Source organism: Beta vulgaris, chromosome 1, assembly GCF_026745355.1.
Source record: "Beta vulgaris subsp. vulgaris cultivar EL10 chromosome 1, EL10.2, whole genome shotgun sequence".
In the NCBI taxonomy this organism is placed as follows: domain Eukaryota; kingdom Viridiplantae; phylum Streptophyta; class Magnoliopsida; order Caryophyllales; family Amaranthaceae; genus Beta; species Beta vulgaris.
The window spans coordinates 19702649-19721284 of NC_079202.1; the positions used below are offsets into that span (position 1 = coordinate 19702649).

At 36.8% G+C, this 18636-nt stretch overlaps 2 protein-coding genes across 2 annotated transcripts; both read right to left on the minus strand.

The window, feature by feature from the left end:
- On the minus strand, nucleotides 1–774 carry LOC104901452 (uncharacterized). Its single transcript, XM_010689041.1, has 2 exons — nucleotides 699–774; nucleotides 1–509 (listed from the first exon to the last, which is right to left on the minus strand). Exons 1-2 carry the CDS (start codon nucleotides 772–774, stop codon nucleotides 1–3), a joined length of 585 nt encoding a protein of 194 aa, XP_010687343.1.
- A 61-nt stretch (nucleotides 775–835) lies between these two features.
- On the minus strand, nucleotides 836–2750 carry LOC104901443 (uncharacterized). The gene is made up of 2 exons (XM_057391334.1): nucleotides 1287–2750; nucleotides 836–1201 (listed from the first exon to the last, which is right to left on the minus strand). Exons 1-2 carry the CDS (start codon nucleotides 2748–2750, stop codon nucleotides 836–838), a joined length of 1830 nt encoding a protein of 609 aa, XP_057247317.1.
- Between the last annotated feature and the right edge of the window lie 15886 nt (nucleotides 2751–18636).

The following is an 18636-nucleotide window of genomic DNA, read 5'->3' on the forward strand; positions in this document are numbered from 1 at the left end:
TTAATCTATGGTATAAGGACGTGTTCTCCTTTTGTGGTGGCCGGTTGTTATAACACATTCAATTAAGTTAGGGAAGAAACACTTGCATATAAGACGTATTCCATTGCATAACCCAGCATAAGGCAAGATATTACGGAGTAATATGACTGGGCAATTTTCCTTCAACACAAGTTCGTGTGGGCTCATTCCACCAGAACAAAGCTTGTTTATAAACTCAGTAGGATATACTACACAATTATCATCAAGAATTGTATCAAAACTCTTATAAATGACAGCTTGTCCAGGGAACTTCTCTATAAGGACTGTATTAATTGAATCAACATCATCATTCATGGGAGTTAATATTGCCCTTGTTATGAATATATCTGTTGTGAATATGTTCATATCAAGTTTAGGGAATGCCACTGAGGTTATCTCATTTATAGGATCTTCATTTTCCCCGGGGTTCCTAACAATTTCAGATGGCAGTAGAACGAATCCATTTTCTTCAGTCTGTAGTTCTCCATTCCCTAGTGAAAGGAGGAACGATGAAAATGTAGGGTCTTCTCTAGCTCAAATGTTCTCTGTGAGCCTAAATTTGATAAGTTTAGGCCAAAGCACTGAACTTACTAAGCTAGCATTTACAGCTTCTCTTTGTGATTTGTCGGGCACAACGAGCAATACTTGCCGAAAGTCTCCACCAAAAACAATGATCTTACCTCCAAAAGGCAGAGTTGCATCACACAGGTCTCGGAGGAGCAAATATAGTGACTCGACATTTTCTTTCCTTGCCATTGAAGCTTCGTCCCAAATGATCAAACTTGATGCCCGTATTAATGCAGCTAGCCTACCCTGTTTAGGAACATCGATCACAAGCCAGTGAAGCATCTGAATCAATGGGTATCTTGAACCGGGAATATGCTGTTCTTCCAGAGGGTATGTTAGATGCAGCGATACCTGAAGTGGCAGTAGGGAGCACTATCTGATTCATTAAGCGAACTTCAGCATAGAGCGCATTGTATAAGAACATTTTGCCTGTTCCACCAGGGCCATCTATGAAAAATGCATCAGGCTTTCCCTGTTTAACATGGTGGATTATTGCATCAAATGCTTTTTGTTGTGCTGAGTTGAGTTTTGAACGACAATCAATGCAATCTTGGGGTATTGGTGCATCTAGTGCATCGGCAATATCCTTTGTCCTCCGAATCATCATCTTCTTGACCTTGTAATGTTCCAAGCAAATGCTTTAAGCGACTTGCCCATGGCTTCCAAATATTGCTCAATTGCTCTAGCGGTAAGATGCTAACCTTCTCTGGGAAATTAGGAATTTTGGCTAAAATCTCTGAGAGGGCAGCATAGTATTTTAACCACAATGCATTTGGGTCACTTGGTTGGCAAAAAATCAGGACAGTTGAGAAAAGGCGACGGATAGCAGGAGGCATTTGTACTTCACATGCCTCAGCTAAGCACTTATCAATTGCATCATCTTCTTCTAGCAACCTGAGCTTAATGGCTGCTTCTTGAAAGGATGCACATCTATACCCGTCAACTGTTAAAAGGTCTTCAAATGACCGCAGCCCTCGTACATTCAGAAGCAACAACCTCAAAAAATATATTTCTCCCTCTGTTGGAGTTACAAATGTGAGCCTACCAATGACAATCACCTTATTTTTTCTCTTAACCCATTCCTTTGAAGAAAGATCCCACCTATAGTGCTCTGTGAATTCGCCATATAAATAACTTCGTTCACCTTCAATTGTGGCATTGGCTTTAAAAAAAGTTGTAAGGGGAGTTCGCGAGCGTTTGTCATTCAAAACAACGCTATCAAGTTGTTCATAAGGCCTTATTTGGACTGTTTGCATATTAGGTAAATGCACTGGGAGGGGCATGACAGATGGGTGCATTTCAAAAAGGTCAAATCCAAAAGTGCGCCATGAAGCTTCACAAGCAGAAACCCACCTCCCTGACTGGTAATGCTCTATCTCATCAATAGTGTCAACCTCACCTCTCCGCACAACATTGAAGGAGATCTTGTCATGCCCCTTGTAAACGTACTTATATAAGTACTTCACTGCTTCAATTGTCGAGCATACTTCTACGTCTAAATGACAGTCAAACAGGGATGAAAGATAAGGGTTATATGGTATTACCCATCTGTTATCCAATGTTGCTTTGCGTATAGAAGCACTGTCACCAGTATCCCATCTCTTGTACATCGGATAACCATCACCATTGTTTATCGTCTCACTGCGAAACTGTTTTGGGTATCCATACTTGCAAGACCCCTTGCTCTTTAAATGCTTCATACATGCACATTCAGGGTTCATGTGGCCACACGGACCATGCATCATGTGATTAAGAATATGTTTCTTCAATGCTAGTAGCTTGGCACGAAAAATCCTTGCAACCAAATTTGGACGACTCTGAGCTTCTTCTCCAACAGCCAACTCATTCTTGATCTCTGGCCAATTTACATTGCATGTCATTGTGATGAACAAATCAGGCTTTCCATAGCGCTGCACCAAACACATTGCATTTAAATATCTCATTTTCATGTCTCTAGGTCCTCCGAGGAACGAAGGTGGCAATATGACTCTGTGGACATTAGCTGCACTGTTTTCTCCGCTTTCCAGTGTATCAAGTATGCCTTGGTATAGATCTGCTCTGATGGTTTTTTGATTGTAGCGGAAAAAATCCAACCGCGTGTTTTCAATTTTGACATACATGTCCACAATATACTGCTGCAGGCATCTCCCAGCTCTTAGAAGCATGTTATAGGTCGATGTTGGAGCTTATACGCATAATATTCTCTGCATGAAATTTGCTTTTGAAGCCTAGATCGGCCTTGAGACACACCTATTTAATAAAACTCATAAGAGATGTTGGTACTTGATTAATACTTAGCATGGATACATTACAAATGAAGGAAATAAAAAAAATAAAGGGCATACGTGAAGCTTCTTCCATTAGCAAGGCCTCAGCAGTGTGCACAGCACAAGAGGCAACGGGGTCTTGTTGAGTAGCTATTTGGCTCCGACCTCCATTTGACATTCTTTTCAGTCCTTGGCTCCACCCACAATCCCCACATGGGAACAAAAGGGGATATTGGAGTGGATCATAGCACCCATAATAGTGCATGATCCTATGCGAGGTATTAGATCTTCCAGATACAACTATATATGGACTATTAGACTGGCTCGAGGAAGTGCTTTCTAACCATATGGCAGCCACTTCATCAGATGTAGGGGAATTATAAGTGCGTTGGTCAAGCACAGTATTTTTGTTTATAAGTATTTCAGTGTCTTCATTAATTTGGATTTCCTTCAAAGATCGGAAAAAATGGGCGTAAGGGTTTTTTTGGTGATATTAATGAGGATATCTATCATATCTTGTCTTAATTCTGGGAAACAACCAGCACGATATTCAACTTCATGTTGGGCATCATAAAAATATAATTGTAAATACTTGGGATTTTCATTATTAGGCAGTAAATTAGGTATAAAGTGATACAGTTGTCCATGCAATTTAAAGACATATATTCCTTTTTGTGTTTCTGCACCATAGTCCCCCCCCCCCCCAAGTGAGCTAAAAGCAAACAAGTTATTGTATATGCGCGCATATTTCCTAAAATGTAAGGCATCTTCTTCCAAAGAAGTGAAAAGCCTTACAAGTTCGGGGGGATATTCATTAGAAACCAAATCAATTTCTCCATCACCACAACAGAAATGCAATGATTCATATGCAAATTTAATTTTTTAGCACTACATTTTGGGCAGAGGTTGAGGCAATTTGAATGGTTCTATTGGTAATGGTTGCCCAATTACTGCAGCAGGGACTTCTGATGTTTATACAGCAATAATTAGAAGCAGATCATCTTAGGGTGTGCATTGAATCTAATTTTGGGATGTATGCATACTTACTTTCAGGGCTTATTATGGGATGCCTTGTCCGTGGTAATTTAGCTTGTCGAGTCCTAACGTCTCCTGTACAACTATGGAATGCACACCTAGGTGTAATTTATTTACAATGTTTTTTCATTAACAGACCAAGCTCACTAATCTGACATTACCTAGTAGAACTGATATTATGATTTTATATAGAGTTTTCTCCCCTATTTATGTGCTAAAAGTTATGGTTATGGTTCTCTTAGGAGCCATTTGGTACTAACTCTCTCCATCTAGTTGTGGTTTGCTGTTTTGTATTGGATTGTAGGTTTTAGGGAGCTATTACCTACTTTATATGATTGCACACTGGACTAGAGAGGTTGGACGCTGAGTTTTCAGATCCCGAGGACGCTTTCCGGGACTTTGAGCAAAGGAAGAACAAGAAACGAGCTTAAACTGATCGGCCCGACAGGATCAGGCGGCCCAGCCGATCGGGCGAAGAAGCAGGTTCTATGTTTTTGTTGCGGGCCCGATCGGGCGTCAGACGCCCAGTCGTGATTCGGTGTCTCGCCCGATCGGGTTACCTGGCCCGACGTTGGGCGCCCATGCCAGCTGCTGCTACCTACGACGTTATCAGACCGCCCGATGTCATCGGGCGGGTCAGCCCGATCTCATCGGGCGTCTGGGGATTTTGGCTTTTTCCTCCGCTTTGGAGCCCGATTCCATCGGGCGTCTTTGGCCCGATCGGGCGACTGACGAGACGCGGGTTTTTAATGAATGCGGGCCCTTTTTTCGAGACTTTTGGCTATTGTTTTAGGGTTTGTATAAATAGGAAAAATCAGAATTATTAGGTTTTTTCTGGTTTTTATTATTAGTTTTCTCTAGAGAGTGTTTCAAGAACCTTAATTTAGTGCTTTGTGATTTCGATTCAAGATCAAACCTTTTGCTTATTCATAGTTCAATATAATTCGGTAATCTTTCTTCATTATTTCTTTATTATTTCTTCCATTGTTAATTAGATTATTTTCTTAGTTATTTGCCATGTTTCAAAGTATGAGTTTTTATATAACTTTTGTTATCATTTTCATGATTATGAGTGAGTAGTTCTATATCTAGAATTGTGGAGATCTATGTATGCAATGAGGGATTGATAGATTAGTTTGATTATCTTGTATTTCAACTGTTTCCTTTGATTGATTCTTCATGCTAGGATTATAAGTTAGGCCTGATTTATATTTCTATTGTTGCAATACTGAATCTACTTCGAGAGGAGAGATACCGTATAGGCTTTCAATTATTAGGCAAAGTGACCCTTGACTATGCGAGAGCGGCTGGGTGATCTTTGAGGGAGGTAATGTTCGAGAGAAATTACATGTGCCAGACAGTTGACTTACTAGGTGGGTATTATTTATCCCTGATTTCCCGAATTGTATGCATAGTGATCCATGATTCTAGTACTTTATTAATATATTTACACCTTCATATTTAATTCTGCTATCTGCTTAGTTTAGTAACACAACCATTCATCTGCTTTCGTTAGTGTAATATTAGACTTCAGATACGATATTATAACTTCACCCTGTGGATTCGATCTTGACTTCCCTGACTACTAGTTAGTGGACCTTAGGTTATTTCTGATTAGGTGATACGACTTTAGCCTATCAAGAACCAATTTGAGAGAGAGCATGAACAACTCTCATGCGTTTGCTAGCACGCGGATAACTTGTAAATTTATCTGCCATTTATGATGAAAGGATTCAATTAGTCGACATAAAGATGAAGATAGAACCTTAGAGATATGCAAAGTAAGATACAAAAGGTCCTATGGATAAGAGAAGTGGCAGCGTAAAACAAATTACCCATGCTATTGTTGAATAGGTTGTATTTGTTGTCAAGTGATGAACCTTAAGTGCAGTGTTATACCTATATCACATGTATAGTGATCAAAGTTGGCAATTGTATTCTTTAAATCAACCAATTATCATGCTGAAAGGTAAAGGCATAAAACCCTTCCATTCAGCTAAACCACATACGGATTGTTTTCTCTTATTGGACTGCAAATTCGGGAACATTAACTATTAATTAATGAAAATTAGGGAGACATAATATGGTAATTAGGTCATATGATTTTCTGAACGGATAGAAGCACAACCATTTCATTTAGCTAAACAGGAAATGGAGCAAATACCTATAGAAAATGGAATTAACATATTTTTTTTAAAAAAAATTACCTCAACTGGATCTGAATGATACTTGTTGTGCAGACTGTAGTATATAGATCATCTTTCTGTGTTTACAATGTCATGAAGACAGACATTAGAATAGAATCTGATATGTTTACAAGAAAAAGAAGGTAAAGCAAAGATGTTAGTCATTAGAGATATCCATCACAGCACAAGACCATTGCCATACAGGAATCGTGGATAAATAAATGCACACAGTTGAAAAGTAGATTTAGAAAAACAAAAGGTACAAGCAAAGTGCAAAAGTAGTGCCATTTCATAAGTTGTGGAGAAATACATCTTAGGCTACAGTACATAGACCCAAAAAGGCGTGACAGTGTGCTCACATAGGTAGAAAACATAAAAGGCAACATTCACAACTATTATTATCAACGACGAACAGCTAACAACCCTATTTTACAAGAACTTAATTAGTACACGACATTATAATGTAAGCACTCTTACACGCTGGTAGAGGTTTTATACCCTAGGTATGACAAAAGGGAACTACATAAATGTAAAAGGTTAGTTCCTAATAGGATAAGAGTGGCTTATATATACATATTAGATAAACTTAGAACGCTTGAAAACAGCATCAAGCTCTGGTAGAGTCATGAAGTCAAGTGGGAGTTCAGTTTCAGAGGCAACAACAACAGATGGATTTGCAATTATTGGATGTGATTTGCGTGTTTTAGGAGGGAATGGAAGAGATACAATGGAGGGTATTTGGAACGCAACACCTCGAGGAGTGAGGCAATCCTGCTCTACAAGAAGTAGAGAGGGTTCTAGACTTTCTTTGATTCCCTAAACACGATCCTTCTGGGCCATACAACATTCCCTTGCAAGGGTGCACATCAGAGCATCAAACTTAAAAGTTGTAGGACTGTAGTTTGCATCAACAATTTCCAAGTTGTAAGTACTGAGCAAGTAGAAAAGCGCCTTCTTTGCAAGACTTTGTTTTGTTGCAGCAAGTGTAGAGCAACAATCACCAAAGATGCATTCATATCCAAATTCACTTTTTGGGAGTGTCACTGTGAGCCAGGAAGTGTATTGTTCAGGGTTGTGCTCGATTGTCTCAATAGTAGTGCATCGAATAGTGACTGTTCTAAACACAACTCGCAAAATTGACATGAAATCAACGCACACATACTTAGAAGCACCCCATTCGTTGTCAGACAAGGGTTCGTGCAAGGTAATCTTTGGTAGACCCTTCCCAACACGATATAGTTCTGCCCGTTTGAGGTTGTACAAGGCAGCACAACGGTCAAACATTTGTCTCTTAATAGAGGTCACATCTTCAACATACACTTCATATTTCTTGATAAGGTCACAGACAACTTTTTGTGCGGCCTTTTCGTACGACTCTTCCACCTTCCAGCCTCCCCGCCAACATAAATGTAGGCTATTGGACCACAATCTGCCTTAACAGACACACATACATTGTTCTTAGAAGCATATACAAACTGATAAATCAGATCAAGAAAGTGCAAAGCTGTGGTTATTTGCTCCAATAAAGGGTGGAAAGGGATGACTACTTGTGTAGGCACTGGATCCATAACTTGTAACAGTGGAAAGGCTAATTATTGGTTTGACAAGAACAAGTGGATGCAGGGTAACTTAAGCATGATAAGCCTATGCAAAAAAACAGTAGACCCTACGTACAACAATAGGCCATAAACTAATACAAATAAGAGAAGGCATCCAGTATATATATATTACACCCCACCACCCTCCTTCTTTGTGAAAATACAAAATTAGCATTGAAAATACTAATACAAATAAGAGAAGGCAGCATTTGTTTTTTTTCCAAAAAAAGCAAGAAGACAAGTTATGACATTTCTTTCTGCACCACATTTTAGCTCATAAGCATGTACTAAAAAAGCCTACAAATGTGTAAGAACATTAGAGAAATAAAATAAATGACCATCCAAAAGGTAAAAATTATGAAGAATAACTTTTCTAAGACATGTAAGCATAGACAAACAGCTACATGTACTTCACAAAGAAACCAAAGTAGTTGATCTCCACTTTTTCCAACAGTCATGCACTAAAAGCATAAGTTGCTCTTTCAAAAATGGCATTAATATCAACTATGACATTCCCCTTTAAGGAAACCTTGAGGTAAGACTTTAATACTTTAAACAGTATAAGGAAAACAACAAAAGACAACAAATCTACACCAAGTAAGGCATAGTAACATGATTATTGCACTTCGAAATCTACCAGATCTAAGGAAAGTAAAGCTAACATGAATGACAGCATCAAGAAGCAATAAATCTAAATAATCAAGCATAACTCTTAACAGAATCATTTAAATATCATGTATATAATTTTGTAAAAATTAAAATTATGAAGCTTAACTCTTAACAAGAGCATTAAACTATCATGTATTTTTTTTTTTTTTGCAAAAAAGCTTACATACTTATACTTTTTTCTAATCAAATATACAGAAGACATTGTTAATTTTAGTAATCTACCAAATAAAGCAAAGTTTAGATGCTTATACTTTTTACTAATCAAAGCTACTTAATTTTACCATTTCCACCAAAAAAATAGTTTAGTTTAAACCACAAAAGAAAGAGTAAGGAAACCAAGGGTTAGTATGATCACCCCACCTTAGTTTTTGGAGTTGGTAGAACAAAGAAATGAGGAAGTTCTATATAAAAGAGGTATTTTTATTTCTTTCCAAGAGCAGTTTAAAAGTACTAATAGTACTAACAGAGCATTCCTATAGTGTGTAATTGTGGCAAGGAGGCATAGAGGGGAGCACATTTTGTGGGAAGTACAAAAAAGGCACAGTAATTTTAGTAATAAACAGTAACGCCTCAATAAATTTAGGGTGAACAATGTTTGAATTCGCAATTCTTAAAATTCAGGATGTTCAATATTAAGGCAACTAAGCATTCAACTGGTACTAAATTTGCAATTAGAAGCCATCAAGAGAAGGAATTAATTTTGCAATTTGATTTGAATAACAAACAGTAACAGCTAACCTATTACAATTAAACAATATTTATTTGATTTCGCAATTTGTAAAATTCAGAATGTCCAATATTAAGCCAACTAAGCATTCAACTGGTACTAAATTTGCAATTAGAAGCCATCAACATAAGGAATTAATTTGGCAATTTGATTTGAAGAAGATACCTTTTTTCGATTGTATTCACATCCAGAACTGGCTTTAAAGTATTTAACTGTGCAATTAATTTTCCTAGGACAGATGAGCATGGCAGAACCCATGGTTGTGTTAAATAACCACACGCGCTATTTTAATTTTCGTTGTTCTTTTTTTGGGTTTGACAGAAGAAATATGTGCGAATCGCTACCCTTTTTTAAATATGTGCGAATGATGGTGGGGGTGATTTCCCGGCGAAGGTGACGATGGTTAATCGCCAGCACTAGGAAGTAAGAGAAGGAAAATGAAGATGACAAAGGCAGAAGGAAGCAGAGGAATGGAAATGGAGATGGCGAAGGTGACGTGGAAACTTTCAGGTGATGAAGAAGCCACGTGTGGATTAATGGCAGGCCAGTAATTAGAGGAAGTTGGGAGGGCTGAAATGTCATTTAACTATTACTAAGCTACAATAACTTCACTTCCCACTTTTTGATAGGTATGGAAGTGACCCATATTACCTTTTAAGAAATCAAAATAAGTGATACATAGTCATTTTTGGTAAAAGTTGTTCAACTTTATTACACTATTGTCATTCATTAATCACCCACCCACTTTGATATACTCCCTCCGTTTTTTTTAGATGTAACATTGGACTTTTCACATTTGCCGAGGCACAACTTTGACCGATAATATCTCCAATTGTATAAAAGTAAAAATTATAAAAAATATATATTTGGAAAGTGTATACCGTGACGAATCAAACAAGATCCCACATGACTATATTTTTTCTTATGTATAAATAACAATTAGTGGTCAAAGTGTATTGGATGAATAGTGCCCAAAGTCAATATGTTACATCTTAAAAAAAACGGAGGGAGTATTTACTAACCCTCCACCTAATCCATTAAATTTCCCCCAACCAAGTTTATGACTCCCTCCATTTTTTCCACCCCAACCCATCAGCTACTCCTCTTCTGATATTATCACCCTAATTCTTTTCATCTTCAAACCCTAACTCGCTCAATTCAAGAACTCTAAAAAATTCGACTACATCAAATCTCGAAATTCTTGCTTCTCTCATCTTTTGTTCTTCTTCCTCTATTGTTTCTTGTTAAGAACCCTCAAGTTCCCCCCAAATTTCGCTAATCTTTGACTTCTCTCTTCTTTTGTTCTTCTTCCTCTACTAAAATTTGGGAAGAACCCTAAAAATTTACCCACAATCTTGCGAATCTTTGACTTCTCTCATCTTTTGTTTTTCTTCATCTACTGAAATTTGTGAAGAACCCTACAATCTACCTCCAATTTTCGCGAATCTTTTGCGTCTTGTGTTGTTGCGAGTAACCCTAAGTCCCCAATTTTTTTCGATGGATTCGTGGAATACTATCGATTATGTTTTCGATTTTGATATTGTTGAGGCCTCTAAAGCATCTTGGTTGTTAAGGAAATTAGATTGGCATGAACACAGGTCTTCTTATACATCTACTGAGATTCTTGTTGGTGTTCATGGTTCACAGGAAACATCAACTTCAAAGTTTCGATGGCCTGATGAACTTGAAAACCCCTCAAAACATTTTTGTTGAGGCTGCATATGGGTTGTATACGAAAAAACTCGACTTTGGCGATTCTTCTATGTCCTCTACTTCTAAGTCTCCAAAAAAAGGTGAATCAGATCTGTCTTCTACTGTTGTTAGTGTTGAAACCAAAAATAAAGACAAAAACAAATGAAAATTGTGTTCTTCTTCATGGATCTGTGGGTGATATCTTCTAACTCTTGCCATTCTTTTTTTAGCTTATATCTAGATTTCTTTTTTTTGCATGCTTTGAGTGTGGGATTTTGCTGCTGGGCCGATTGGCAATATCATGAGATTCTTGTTGTTTTATGTTATTTATGGTTGTTGTTTTGTGAAAATATCATCTTTGTTTTGCCTTTATGATTCTATAAGTGATGATCTACTCCTAATTTGTCATGTTTGTCCATAATTATGGTATTCTTTGAATTAGGGATCCTGTGGTTTTTATTAAGCATGTTGATTTACGTTCATTTTTATGGAACTGTACAGTTCATTTATGTTGAGTTATGTTCATTTAGGTTGCCTTTTGTTCATTTATGTTGATTTAGGTTCATTTCTATTTATTTTAGGTTGATGTATGTTGAGTTATGCTGAGTTATGTTGATTCATGTCGATTTAGGTTGATTTATGTTGTTTTATGTTGATTTAGGTTCATTTATGTTGATTTAGGTTCATTTATGATGATTTATGTTGATTTAGGTTCATTTATGTTGATTTAGGTTCATTTCTATTAATTTTAGGTTCATGTATGTTTAGTTATGCTGAGTTATGTTGATTCATGTTGGTTTTGGTTGATTTATGTTGTTTTATGTTGATTTAGGTTGATTTATGTTGATTTATGTTCAATTCTATTAATTTTAGATTGATGTATGTTGAGTTATGTTGAGGTACTTTAGATTGATGTTGATTTAGGTTGATTTATGTTGTTTTGTGTTGATTTATGTTGATTTATGTTCAAATCTATTAATTTTAGGTTGATGTATGTTGAGTTATGCTGAGTACTTTAGGTATTTGTTTATTTCAGTTTATTTTAGGCTAATGGACAGTTGATTTATGTTCATTTTTGGTTCATTTATGGTGCTCTGCAGTTTATTTAGGTTGATTATTGTTGATTATGTTGATTTATGTTAATTTTAGCTGATTTATGTTGTTTTATGTTGAATTTTGTTGATTTAGGTTGATGTTTGGTTCTATACAGCTGATTTAACTTGCATTTGGTTGATTACACTTCATTGTATTCATTTAATTGCTTTGAGTTCATATATGTTGATGTTATTTCGTTTTGTTTGTTGTGAGTTGATATTTCATTATGTTTCAAATAAGGTTTTGTGATGTCATTGTTTTTAGTGTCAGTTTCCTCGATGATGAAACACTTTATTACTAAACATATAGCTAGGCTAAACTGATTAAATATGCCACCATCTGAAGTAGGTTGTTGCAATTATGAGGCCAAAAGTGATCTAAAGGTTGTGAATATGACTTTTTGTTGCATTTGCATGAAACTATATGGATTGAGAGGTTGTTTTTGTGATAACCTCTATGAAGAATGAGGTCAACAGCTTTATATACTTGCATGAAGTCATTATGGCCTTTGTGATTACTAACCTTCACCATTACATCACCCTCATTTCATGTTGTGAGGCTATTAAATGTTGTTTTTGCCTTTGATATGTATGTCGATTGGGGACTTTCTGAGAGGACAGACCAAAAGCAAATGTTTTAGCTTTAAAAAAACTGCCCAATGGAAACCAAATGATGATGGAAAAAGATAGTCTTCATCCATTTCATACACACTTTACAAAACGTTTACTTTATTTTACAAAAAGTTGATTTTTTTTTTTACAAATAATTCACATTTTTTTTTACAAACAATTTACTTTTTTTTTTACAAAGTGTTTACTTTTTTTTTACAAAAAGTTGGTGTTTCCTATCACTAGTTTCTTTAAACAAACAAAAAATATTTACAAAAGGCATCCTTTACTTGATGATAAGGCTATTATTGAATGCCCAAAATATGTGGCGTTGTTGCTGCCTTAATGTACACACAGTGTAATCCATGGTTCCAAAATGTTGTTGTTGCTACCATACTTGTCACTGCCTTACTGCTGTCTATTCTTGAGTAGTCCTTTCTTGTAACGCTCAGAAATTACCTAACCATAATCGTCAGCGGAAGCATAGATTAAGCCAGTGGGTTATGGCCCACTAATAAAATAATAGCCTAAAATGGCCTCTTAATTATACAAATGATCATGTTTAAGCAATAGATACTACCCATAAATACAGAGTATTCTAGATAACTTAAATATATACAGAGTCGCATTAACTCAACCTTTTCGGAGCATCCTTGACATAATTGATCCTGGGCTATCTTCATAATACCTGAATGATTTCATAAAATAGAGAAAAGAGAAAACACAGAAAATAACCTAAAATGAGTTGAAAACTCAGTAACTTCACTCCAGCCCGTGAAAACGGTTTTAGTTCGTAAACATTTTCATGCACAAACATATATCACATTATATTGATAATTGTTCGGAACTACTATCAGAAAACGTCATCGTTGAATAATATGCTGACAAGGAACATTTGCATGATCTTAGTTCATTGACAAGTACAAGTTTTGGACATATCATTAACATTATCATATGACCATTTTGGTCTGTGTTCATTTGTATATCGTAACATAATTCCTCCACCTGTAACTTAGCCATTTGTCAGTTTAGTTTATAATGTCAAGCCAGCAGAACCATCCACTTTTACAAACTTGCATATATTCATATTTCCGAACAACACCCATCAATGATAATCAGGTTTCATAAGTCATAACGTCATCGTTCATTGTATACATAGCCATCATTGAATCGTATCGTATTTCATCATGCCACATAAGTATTGTAAAACATAATCAGATCACATAATCGGCATCATATACTCGTATTCATGCGTATGAGCACATATAAAACATCACATATAACGTATACGGACATACACATATTTGCTGGACATAAAAGGTTACACATAACATATACAGGCATGCATGTATAGATGCTAGACATGAAGGTTACCTCATACGCTATTCCTTTTCTTACTCCTTAAGTATCGTCATAACTTAGCCTCCAAAAATCGTCATACATATATCCTCCTCAAAACATAATCAATAATTAGGAAAGTACCTACTACAAACATTTCTTACCTATCTAATTACCCATAAATTATTATCGTCATCATAATACTTATTTATAATATAAGTTTAAGCATGAAAAAGATAATTTACATTGTCGTAATTTTCATACATATATTGTCATAACTTAGTCTTCAATACAAGTTTAGCCCAATATAGATGAATATAAGTTAAACTAGATGGTTTAATTAAATTAACAAAACTAAAATTTTCGTTTTTTATAAAAACAACCGAACAAGTCAAAGAATAGAATAAAATAGGTAGTTTAATTAGGAAAATCAGTCTTAATTAAACTCTAATAGCCCAACAATTAACTAAGTGGCTCAAGTAACATTATAAAAGCAGATTCGAGTCCAATTAGTATACATGCAACACTTAGATTAAGTTGGTTCAACTAGTGGAAATCAGTTTTTAGGCCCAAGTTAGACTAATTAACAAATGGTAGTAAGTGGGCTTGCATTATAGAACTTGAAATCGGATTTTTAGAGGGAAAATAAAAACAAAAGGTGTTATACCTCTCTCGGAGCAGGGGACGAACAACACAGGGCAGAGGCCTCGACGAGCTCCGGCGAGCGGTGCAGGCGACGGCACCGGAGTTTCGGCGGCGGAAATAGACCAGCATCGGCGTCGATATTCGGAGCTCCGGCAGCAGCAGAAGGCAGGAGCAGCAGCAGCGAACAAAATAGAGGTGCGTGCAAAAGAAAGAGGACAGAGAGAGCAGTGACAGCTGTAGGTGCGGTGTGGGTCGCCGGCGAGGGACTGACATGGCTCAGTCTATGAAAGGGTGGTGGTGCGCACAGTGGTGGTGGCTCAGTGGTGCCGAGAAGAAAGAGGAGTGAGAGGAGAAAAATTTTGTGATTTATATGGTTTGAATTTCTGATTTCAAAGGTTAGTTCCTCTGCGTATTTATAGACAGAAATCTGGTGACAAAAATGAAGGTGGTAGATGATGAATGGTGGTTCACCATAGGGGAGGTTAGAGTAGGGAACAAGGAGGGAAGTAGTGGGAGATGGTGGTCGGTTGACCGTGGTCTTCTTAGGGGGGGTTCCTCCTATTATTTTTATTTTTGTTTTAATTCCTCTTGGTGACTAAATGTCAAACTTTGACACATTAACAAGGGTTGGATTTTGCTAGATTTGGGCTTCAAACATCTATATTGGATCTTAGCTAGAAATCTTCAACTCAAAAATCATATAGGAAAAACAAATAGGATTTTCTTATTAAAATTCATAAACTATACTATAAAATCATTTATCATAATAATATCATTTATCGTAATTGTAATACCCCTCATGATTGCTTTAAAGGGATTTAGCAAGCTACTCATTCTAACAAGATGCATCTTTCTTTTAGGGAGCTTATTTCCTTAGTTACTCCACAGTTAAGCGTGCTTGGCTGGGAGTAGTCTTGGGATGGGTGACCTCCTGGGAAGATTCTCAGGGTGCGCAAGAGAGGACAAAATGCGCCGGAAGAACTTGTGTTGGTTATTGAGGACAGTTGTTGGCCCTAGATGCGCATTACTGAAGATATACTCGACTCCGTACGGGTCGGGGTGTTACAAATGGTATCAGAGCAACCCTACGACCGCGTGTTGGGGCGACCCTAAGGCCGTCATGCCGAATATTAGGAGTCCTCAAGCGCCTAGTGGGGGGATTCTGGGGCTGCATTGTCATATGGAACGACCCAGAGGTCGTCAGACCGAATATCTGGAGTTTCCGGCGATCAGTTTCCAGACTGGGGCGACCCACAGGTCGTTGTGGCCGAATATGTGGAGTCCTCAGGCGCAACGAGGGCGTTGCTGTTCTCAAGTGGGGGTGTATGTAATACCTCTCATGATTGCTTTAAAGGGATTTAGCAAGCTACTCATTCCAACAAGATGCATCTTTCTTTTAGGGAGCTTATTTCCTTAGTTACTCCACAGTTAAGCGTGCTTGGCTGGGAGTAATCTTGGGATGGGTGAGCTCCTGGGAAGATTCTCATGGTGCGCAAGAGTGAGGACAAAATGCGCCGGAAGAACTTGTGTTGGTTATTGAGGACAGTTGTTGCCCCTAGATGCGCATTACTGAAGATATACTCGACTCCGTACGGGTCGGGGTGTTACTTTAATACTAAAGTAAATATACTTATTTTAGAAAATAACCTTCATCAGAATAATTTCGAAAAGCTTTAGGACGTAATTATGCTAATAAACATAATTAGTAGTTAATAAAACGAGCGTAAAGCTCGAGGTATTACACTTCTGTTTAGCTTTAACTTGCATTGAAATCAGGATCTGCCCCAATGATGATGTCCTTGTTCAATTCATTGATTGTGTCAGTTACCAACTCATATGGTAACTCAATATAAGTTGGTAAAAGACCCAATCTGTCAAACCTTTTCTTGCCTTTATGTGGATTTATGTATGTAGTTATTTCCACCTTTCACTTTAAGAACCTCAAGCATGATATACATCAAATGTAGCCATGTATAGTTAATCAACCTTGGATCATATACATTGTAGGCCTCTTCCACACTTTCCACCAACATTTCAATTGGATCTGGAAAAGTTTGGTGTTTAGTTGATTGAATTTCTGTAAAAACCCTAAGTCTAGCATGTTCAAATCAGGATATTGAGCTAGTTGACATATGAGTTTAATTTCAACCCATCTTTATTAGCTTCTTGTATAAAGAGTGGGTCATTTAGGGCAATGTGAGGCCTTGCATTATCCTGTTGAATCCATATTTGCTTGCATCCATCTACTGGCCATTTCTCCTTTATTGCTAACAACAATTTAGTGATTATCATCTCCCTTATTGTGTCCTTTATGATGCTTTGCTTGGCTTTGAGTTCAATTGTACAAGCTGGTCTATTACGAGACCATCTTTGAGCAACAACTTCCTCTACAAATGCATAGATTTTCCAACTTTCCATCCCATAAACATCACCTTTGTAATGAATGCTTTTGATTGACAAGCCCTATATGGATCTTCCTCCTCTGACAGTAAGTAAAGTCTTTGGGTTACCTTGCTCATGAAGAACCACTTTTCATCTATGTGCACCATGTTATATAGGCAATCAAACCTTGCCTTTTGTGTGACTGTTTTTGGGATGCTTTGAGAAAGAATGGATTTCATTCTTGCAATCTTGTGTTTTGGAGTTAATTTGATTTTGATTGAATTTGTGTGGCACCTTAGTATTACCCTCTTGAGTAGTCTATAAACAGTAGAGGGACTTACTTCTAAAGCTAAAGCAAAGGACCCAAGAGTGGTCCTTTGCTTTAATGGAACCTCCCTCAATCTGGTTTCATCAAAAATCTTGGATTTTCTACCATTGTTACCAGAGTTCCTATTTACAACATTAACCTTTGCTCCTATGTTTTTCTAATTTTTGCAAGTCTCCAAAGCCTAGCCAAAGTTAACCTACTAAACCCATATTTTTGTTGTATGGTTGTTGGTTGACCTCTTGGAAGAACCATGACTTCATTTGCACATGCAAATACGTCAATGATCATTTGCCTTCTAACATAGTTTGGTACATTTGGTCTCTTACCTGGATTGGTCTCTTATTCTGTGTTATGGACATCTTCTATAAACTCTAACTCATGCTCTTCTTCATTTTCAGAATCCAAGGAGTAATACCAGACCTCATCATCATATTCTTCATCCCTGATCTAATTCATCTGTTTCTTTATAATTATAAGCAGCAATTCATCAACACTTTGTTGTCCTTCATGGATGTTTGTTGTTATATGTTCTTGTGCATCCATTTCAAGATCTTGTAGCAGCAACAACTTTGCTTCATCTATGTCCATATAGTCCTCTTCTCCATTCACGCCCATCAGACAAGCTTCAAAAGCTTCATCCATGATGTGACTGTGCTGTGTGTGCAAGTGCAATGCAAAAAAAAATTTGTAACTGTGATGTGTGTGCAAGTGGCAGTATTAATGTGAAATTCTTTGAGAAGAAATTTTTGTAAAAAAGTTTTTTTTGTGAAGTCTGTGGTTGTGACTGAGATTTGTAATGAGGAGTGTGAAAAATCTAATGGTTTCTATGTCCACTTTGCTATGAATATTGACTGTTAGATTAATTTTGGAGCCTAGTTTAAATGAAATTTGAAAATTTCATTTTGGAGCCAAAAATGAGTTGGTATTTTTGTTTGAAGAAAACCGGGTACCCATGTGCTTTTGGAGACCACTTACCTTTATTAAGTTTGCAATTGACTCTTCTAAACATGTGGTCCCAACTTTCTCTCTCTAGGTGCATTGGTTTCTTCCCACTTTTGCTCCGTGTCACTTATTAAAGAATGGAGGAAGCATTAAGTATTTCTTTTCTCAATTAGTTATTAATCGATGATAAAAAAATTATTTAAACAGACATTTATAATTAATTTTAACTTTTTAAAAATGTTTTTCCTAAACTAATGTTTCGTTGGTTTTTTTAATAATTCAAATATAGTATTGAGAGAAGAAAATGTAAAGTAGAAAAGACAGTTGTAGCTACTGGACAACGAAATGGATTTTGGAATTGGACATCGTCTTGAACTTTGGGACCGCACTCTGTATGTCGGCCTCAAGCTCCTCGGCTAGGCAACTATATATCGTTTCTTTTTTGGGGTCAATATCCGCAATGGAGTTCATCCAACGATACACAAAACCGAATAAAAAAAACCTTATTTAGAAGCCTGTTAGCATTTCTTTTTGTACGT

Excerpts from the sequence above, each read along its gene's own strand:
- LOC104901443 (XM_057391334.1), bottom strand. The coding sequence starts at position 2,750 with ATGCTTCTAAGAGCTGGGAGATGCCTGCAGCAGTATATTGTGGACATG. Across the intron at positions 1,202-1,286 it reads TTCCTAATTTCCCAGAGAAG|GTCAAGAAGATGATGATTCG; the intron begins GTTAGCATCTTA and ends GAACATTACAAG.
- LOC104901452 (XM_010689041.1), bottom strand. The coding sequence starts at position 774 with ATGGCAAGGAAAGAAAATGTCGAGTCACTATATTTGCTCCTCCGAGAC. Across the intron at positions 510-698 it reads TGCAACTCTGCCTTTTGGAG|GGAATGGAGAACTACAGACT; the intron begins GTAAGATCATTG and ends TCCTTTCACTAG.